The 3,890-nt window shown below is 40.3% G+C and overlaps 1 protein-coding gene across 1 annotated transcript in view; it reads right to left on the bottom strand.

The window, feature by feature from the left end:
- The window catches only part of LOC108764896 (alanine aminotransferase 1-like), an 8,290-nt gene that overhangs the window by 3,279 nt on the left and 1,121 nt on the right, over positions 1–3,890 (bottom strand). The window contains 2 exon segments of the mRNA XM_018513305.1: positions 1,455–1,631; positions 2,627–2,814. Of these exon segments, the coding sequence (XP_018368807.1) occupies positions 1,455–1,631; positions 2,627–2,814 (365 nt within the window).

Genomic DNA, 3,890 nt, shown 5'->3' with positions numbered 1-3,890 from the left:
TGGGAAAGATCCATAAGGAAGGGAGATGGCTACCACATGAGTTGTCAGAAAGTGCCATTTCAAATCGTTTGACTATTGCGACTTCTTTGCTTGCCAAGCAAAGAAAAAAGAGTTTTTTTGTGGCGCATCGTGACTGGCGATGAAAAATGGATTTATTTTAATAATCTCAAGCGGAAAAAATTATGGGTGGACCCCGGCCAACCATCCGTTTCAATGCTGAAGAGGAATATTCACGGGCATAAGACCTTGCTGTGCGTTTGGTGGGACCAGGAAGGTGTGCTGTATTACGAACTCTTGGGTCGAAATGAAACCGTTACTGCTGATCGCTACAAACAACAATGATTGAGTGACGAATTGATGCAAAAAAGATCATCCGTAGCCAACAATCGACGCAAAGTCATTTTGTTGCATGATAACGCTCGACCGCATGTCGCGAAAAGCGTGAAGTAGGCACTTCTAGAGTTTGAATGGAAAGTTCTCCCGCATTCAGCGTACTCTCCAGACTTGACGCCTTCGGATTACCATTTCTTCCGATTGATGCAACACGCACTTACGGACACACACTTCTCCAATCACAACAAAGTCCAAAAATGGGTGGATGAATAGATCGCTTAGAAAGACACCGCATTCTACCGTCGTGGGATTGCCCTGTTGCCGGAGAGATGGGGAAAAGTAGTAGAAAATGGAGGAAATTACTTTGATTAAGGTATTCATTCATCTTCCCTTCGAAACAAATCGATTTTCGAGATGAAAAAATGATAGGAATTAAGTTTAACATCTAATACAATTTTATTAAAACGTTATAATAACTCTTTGGCGGTAGTTATACTAGTCAAAAATGCTGTAGTCTAAGCTGCGACAACGTTATCGCAGACATTTTGAAACTGCGTGATGGCTATGACAACTTTTCCACAGTAAAATAATTGCGCAGCCAAATAGCTACGACTTATACGTAACGTAACTTGCAGATTTTCAGCACTGGCAGTGAATTTTGGAACACAGCCTAAATAAGTTTGCACGCACTATGATTGAATTGTTTTCACATTATTATTTGCGAATTAAGTAATTTGGTTACATGTTTATTTTAAATTAAATGTTTATACGCTGTATTTGAATTGTTTTCATTTTAGGATTTGCGAAAAAAATAATTTAGTTAAGTGTGTTTATTGAATAAATTTATATGCTGATATAATTTGGATAATTTGCCTTGCGCTCATCTATATTTTATTTACTTTTTTATCTGTATTTTGCCTATATTTTTTTATCCTTTTCATCTACATTTTATTGTTATTACTATACCATAACTTTTTGCTGTAGTATTTCATGTCGCGAATTTTGGGACACCCTGTATATCACTTCTTTTTTTGCACGTATATTAAAGAAGATTCCATTTTGCTCTGGAATAAGCATATGATGCTTGACAAATCACTCGTTCCGGCTCAGTTTATCCTTACTTTTTGTAGCTCGTTTTCAATCTCCCGTGCCCTAAAGAACAGCGGTCCGCACATCGCGAGCTCCATTTTGCGCAGGTTCACGAAAACGTTGTTCTCGGTGAGGACTTTACCGCGCGGGCTCGACGTCGCCATCACCGTCATTGCGTTCGATGCCATGCCGCGACACAAAATAATCGGCTGGAATCGCATCGATGCAGTAGACTCTTGTGTGTTCACCATCCCTACTCCTCGTCTACTCCCGATCACAGTCCAATAGAATTATGTCCGTTTCCACCAATGTAGATTAACTTTAATCTCGGTTCAACATTCTCTTCGTCTTTTTCTAGTTCTAACCCAGACAGCACATGATATCATGCTAACATTCAATATTCATACTGAATATATTATGATACCCTTATAAAAATTTTTCAGCCCGTTTTTAGCCCGTTTTTAGCCCGCGCGAACGGTTAATTTGAGTAGTGAAAACGTGCATTTTACTCAGTGAGCATGACTCCGTTTTTAAGTCGCAAACAGGAACTTTTCCGTAAAAATTCTGAAAAATTGTGAAAAAATTCTCAAAACTTTATGAGAAGAAAATTAATGATTTTTGTCTCTCTTGCAGTTTTTCTGTAATTGTTGATAGTATTTGAGTAAAAAATTATTCGAAACCAAATATTTTGCAATTTTTAGTAATTAATATTTTGTTAACTATTGCGAAAATTGTAAAATGCTAGAGGACTTTTCGACTCATTAGTTCGCTCTATCTACATAAAAGTGATTAGCAAAAAAGGTCGGGACATCCTGTATAGGTTTAGTCAAAAATAGTAGGCTTTTTATTTATCATTATTTGAAATTTTCACTCAAAAATTGATTTATATTTACTGCAAATTATCCTTATTGTTAGTTTCAAGAATCCTTTAAACTTATGTAATACTGACAACCAATAATGCATGTAAAAGAATTCCAGATAAATAAAAAAATGTAAATGCCTAATATTTTTGGCCAAGACTGTATTTAAGATTGTGACTGTATTTAAGATTGTGACAAGCTTCGGGTGATAGTCCTGTTTTTTTCCTGGTTAATGAAATAATACAATGTGTCGAGTTATGAATACTGTCTACACATAATCGTGTGAAATATTCGTCACAAAGCACAAAGGGCTAGTTAAAGGGATAACGCGATACGTGACTCACCCTTAATTTTGAAAGCTTTTCACTCGTGGCACTGTCATTGCTCCAATGGGTTAACGATACTGTCGCGATCGCGTATTTTTCGTTTATTGCTGGTATCATATTCTTAGCCAGCGCATTATATAAGTGAACGTGGATGAGCAGGTAGACGGAGCATGTCATCTCCTTCGCTCGCTTTATATGCGCCTTGTCTGTGCGTTACGTACTAATAAGCAATGATAATTAACATGCACACTTTCTGTTGAATTGAATTCAATTGAAATTGAATATATTCAACCTATTTTCTTATTAATTATTATCTAATATTGACCGTTGTTGGTTTTAACAAACAATTAAATATGTACACATTATTTAGCAATAATTAATTTTTTTAATTACTTTTGCATATACAAATTTACAGTTTTAACAAGATTTCTACAAAATTTAATAACGTTGTATATTTGTTATTTGGCCGATATTCATAGTCGATTAGTTTTTATATTTCAGTCTTAAGATGCCATAAACTTGAAACAACCTGACTTCGCGCGGACGTAGCTCGTCGGTCACGGGCTGCGGCCAGGGTCGCAAAGAGGCTCGGCCAGGAGGAGAGAGACAAGGCGGTAATATCGCAATAAAGTACGACTCGGATACGTGTAAAAGAAATATATGTATTTGTGTCTTTAAGTACAATCTGTGTGTGTGTATATGTATGTGTATGTGTGTCGTGTACAAAGCGGTTTCGGTGTGAGTGTACGGCGTATGTGTGTCGGGCACGATTCGGCGTGCGAGTCGTGGTCGCGTGCGTCGCTCGGTGACGCGCGGTACGCGGGACGCGGGCTTACACCGGAACACGTGTGATATGCGAGACGCGTCGCGAACGCGAGGAACGATACGTCGTTCCGAAAGGTGCGCTTTTTGCGTGCACGCGTGATACGGCACGACTTCGACTGTCGGAAGCGTCCGACGGAGGCGGGCAACTGCCTACCCCCTGGTTCTTGTCGAAGCCGGTCACGTATCACGGATGTACGGATCTCTCTGCTCGGTCGCCTCGAGCAAGGCTCTCGGAGCGGTCGCGGCAACTGGTCGGGAACGGCCGACAGAGGCAGGGCGAGCCCTACCGCCGCGGTGCAGCGAGACGGTTCGAGGAGCCTGCTAGGAGCGGTGAGTCGGAGAGCGGAGCTGAGAGCAATAACTGACCGGTAAATTCCGGTAGAGGCAGGGAACACCCTTACCGCCGCGGTATTGCTTTGGATGTCGGATCTAGGAGTCGGTCGGTGTGCTAGGATCA

This window comes from Trachymyrmex cornetzi, unplaced genomic scaffold (assembly GCF_001594075.2).
Source record: "Trachymyrmex cornetzi isolate Tcor2-1 unplaced genomic scaffold, Tcor1.1 scaffold1160, whole genome shotgun sequence".
Lineage (NCBI taxonomy): Eukaryota > Metazoa > Arthropoda > Insecta > Hymenoptera > Formicidae > Trachymyrmex > Trachymyrmex cornetzi.
Note: the sequence above shows the minus strand (reverse complement) of the source record. Positions and strands in the feature narration are given on the sequence as shown.